General features: G+C 58.0%; 1 protein-coding gene across 1 annotated transcript; it reads left to right on the top strand.

Annotated features, from left to right (window-relative positions):
• Positions 1-1,037: 1,037 nt before the first annotated feature.
• LOC119343489 (UDP-glycosyltransferase 73B5-like) lies at positions 1,038-2,290 on the top strand. Its single transcript, XM_037614415.1, has one exon. It carries the CDS (start codon positions 1,043-1,045, stop codon positions 2,273-2,275), a length of 1,233 nt encoding a protein of 410 aa, XP_037470312.1. The 5' UTR covers positions 1,038-1,042; the 3' UTR covers positions 2,276-2,290.
• Positions 2,291-3,123: the final 833 nt, after the last annotated feature.

Here is a 3,123-nt window from a genome sequence, read left to right as displayed (position 1 = left end):
CCCAGCCGATCACCAGCTTGACGGCTGCGTCCGCGCCGTGCAGGCATAGGCTCGACCGACGACGCGAGACTCCTCCCTTTCCGCTCCGCGGCCGCACGAACCTGGCCAGCAGCGCGGAGCTTCTCCGCCCGGTCAACTGCCCGCCGATGGCCTCCACGCCACAGGGCATCCCGAGCCGATCGCCTGCTTGACGATGGTGTCCGCACCGTGGAGACGTACGACCGACCGGGGACGGGAGATTCCTCCCTTGCTGCTCGGCAGAGAGACACAAACCTGCCCGGCAGCGCGGAGCTCCTCCGATCGGGCGCCTGCCCACTGGCGGCCTCCACGACGCGGGGATCCTACGTCGGGGCTGCCTGTGGGAAAAGGAAACACCCATCGCATGCAATGCTTCAATTTCAGCTTAATTAGTACTGACGCCATTTGCATGCAGATTCTGGACTTGGGGCAACGCCTTCAATGCGTTGGACATGGGGACAACTCCTTCAATGTACGAATAGTAAAGACGAGACTTGCCTGCTCCTCGCGTGTGCCTATCCGTGCTCTCGTGTACGTGGCTTGATTTGATTGGAACAAAATAAGGCCCGGCCTCACCCTCTTAAAATCAGGGGGAGATGATTAGATTAGAAAGAGAAAAGAAAAAAAAAACCACAGGATGAAGTGAAAGTACGGATGGGAGCATGGGGAGGGAGCAGGCAAGCTGGATCCGGAGCGGAGATGCTATAGATAGCGGTGTTTCTAGATTGACAATCGTGTAAGGATTCTAGCACCTCCAATCGTGGGTGGTGTGTCACTAATTGGATTTCCAGCACCACATATGATTGTTTCAAGATGTCAAAGATTTGCTACTACATGAGATGGAATATATAGTAATTTACTCATTAAAAATTTCACCACGCGGTAGGCGTGCATTGAGCTACCAGCAGTAGTTTATTCTTTCAATCGACACTGAGCAATAGGGCTAGTCCAACATCTACTCCTACTTATACCGTTCACAGGCAGGTAATTAACTTTCCGCTAGCAGTAGTAATTTGCAAAGAAAATGGCCTCTACGGAAACCACTGGCAGCAGCAAGAAGCTGCGTGTGCTCCTCATCCCCTTCTTCGCCTCCAGCCACATCGGGCCCTTCACCGAGCTCGCCGTTAGCCTTGCGACGGCCAGACCACAGGCCGTAGAGGCCACCATCGCGGTGACGCCGGCGAACGTGTCGTTCGTCCGGTCGTTGCTCCAGCGGTACGAGAACGGCAGTGGCATACCGGTGAAGGTGGCGACGTACCCGTTCCCGGCCGTGGACGGCCTCCCGAGGGGCGTCGAGAACCTCGGCACGGCCGCGCAGGCCGATGCATGGCGCATCGATGTGGCCGCGTTGAGCGATACGCTGATGCGCCCCGTCCAGGAAACGCTCATCAGGGCGCAGTCGCCGGACGCGCTCATCACCGACGTGCACTTCATGTGGAACGCCGGCGTCTGCGACGGGCTCGGCGTGCCATGCGTCACGTTCAACGTCATCGGCGCCTTCTCGACACTCGCGATGCGCCATCTACTGGGTCGCGTTTCCAGCAGCGAGCCGGAGGTGGTGACTACCATCCCTCGGTTTCCGGACCCCGAGATACGAGTACCCACGGTGGAGCTGCCGGAATACTTGAGGAGCCAACGGAAGGGTGACCAATCCACCTTCGACCGGCTCTATGCGGTGCAAGGTGACTGCTTCGGGCTGGCCGTCAACACATCGCCAGATCTGGAGGAGCATTACTGCGGGATGTACGTGGGCAATGGCTACGCGAAGCGTGCGTACATGCTAGGCCCCGTGTCACTACGACTGCCGTCGTCACCGGAAGCCGACGACTCACGGTACACCGACTGGCTTGACTCGAAGCCAAGCCGGTCGGTGGTGTACGTGTGCTTCGGCAGCCTCGCCCACGTCTCCGACGCTCAGCTGGACGAGCTCGCTCTCGGGCTTGAGGCCTCAGGGATGGCGTTCCTGTGGGTGGTGAGGATGGACAAGTGGTCTCCCCCGGAGCGGTGGCGCGAGCGTGTTGGAGGCAGGGGCATGGTGGTCACCGCCTGGGCTCCGCAAAGGGCTATCCTGGGGCACCGGGCAGTGGGGGCTTTCGTGACGCACTGCGGATGGAACTCCGTCCTGGAGACGGTGGCGGCGGGTGTGCCGGTGCTGACATGGCCCATAGTGTTCGAGCAGTTCATCACCGAGAGGCTGCTGACGGAGGTCCTAGGGATCGGGGAGCGGCTGTGGTTGTGGTTGTCCGTCCTTCGCTAGAGTGATGCGGTTCCTGTTGGGGAACGTAGTAATTTCAAAAAATTTCTTACGCACACGCAAAATCATGGTGATGCATAGCAACGAGAGGGGAGAGTGTAATCTACATACCCTTGTAGACCGAAAGCGGAAGCGTTAGAACAACGCGGTTGATGTAGTCGTACGTCTTCACGGCCCGACCAATCAAGCACCGAAACTACGGCACCTCCGAGTTCTAGCACACGTTCAGCTCAATGACGTCCCTCGAACTCCGATCCAGCCGAGTGTCGAGGGAGAGTTCCGTCAGCACGACGGCGTGGTGACGATCTTGATGTTCTACCGTCGCAGGGCTTCACCTAAGCACCGCTACAATATTATCGAGGAGGACTATGGTGGAGGGGGGCACCGCACACGGCTAATAGATCTCAAGGATCAATTGTTGTTGTGTCTTTGGGGTGCCCCCCTGCCCCCGTATATAAAGGAGCAAGGGGGGAGGCGGCCGGCCTAGGGAGGAGGCGCGCCAAGGGGGGAGTCCTACTCCCACCGGGAGTAGGACTCCTCCTTTCCTTGTTGGAGAAGGAAAGAGGAGGAGAGGGAGAAGGAAAAGGGGGCTGCCCCCTTGTCCAATTCGGACCAGAAGGGGGGCGCAGGCCTCCTTCCTTTTGGCCTCTCTCCTCTATTCCCGTATGGCCCAATAAGGCCCATATACTCCCCGGCGAATTCCCGTAACTCTCCAGTACTCCAAAAAATACCCGAATCACTCAGAACCTTTCCGAAGTCCGAATATAGTCGTACAATATATCAATCTTTACGTCTTGACCATTTCGAGAATCCTCGTCATGTCCCCGATCTCATCCGGGACTCCGAACTCC

This window comes from Triticum dicoccoides, unplaced genomic scaffold, assembly GCF_002162155.2.
Source record: "Triticum dicoccoides isolate Atlit2015 ecotype Zavitan unplaced genomic scaffold, WEW_v2.0 scaffold129772, whole genome shotgun sequence".
Taxonomy (NCBI): Eukaryota; Viridiplantae; Streptophyta; class Magnoliopsida; order Poales; family Poaceae; genus Triticum; species Triticum dicoccoides.
The sequence above is the reverse complement of the archived record's forward strand: the minus strand, read 5'-3'. Positions and strand labels throughout refer to the sequence as shown.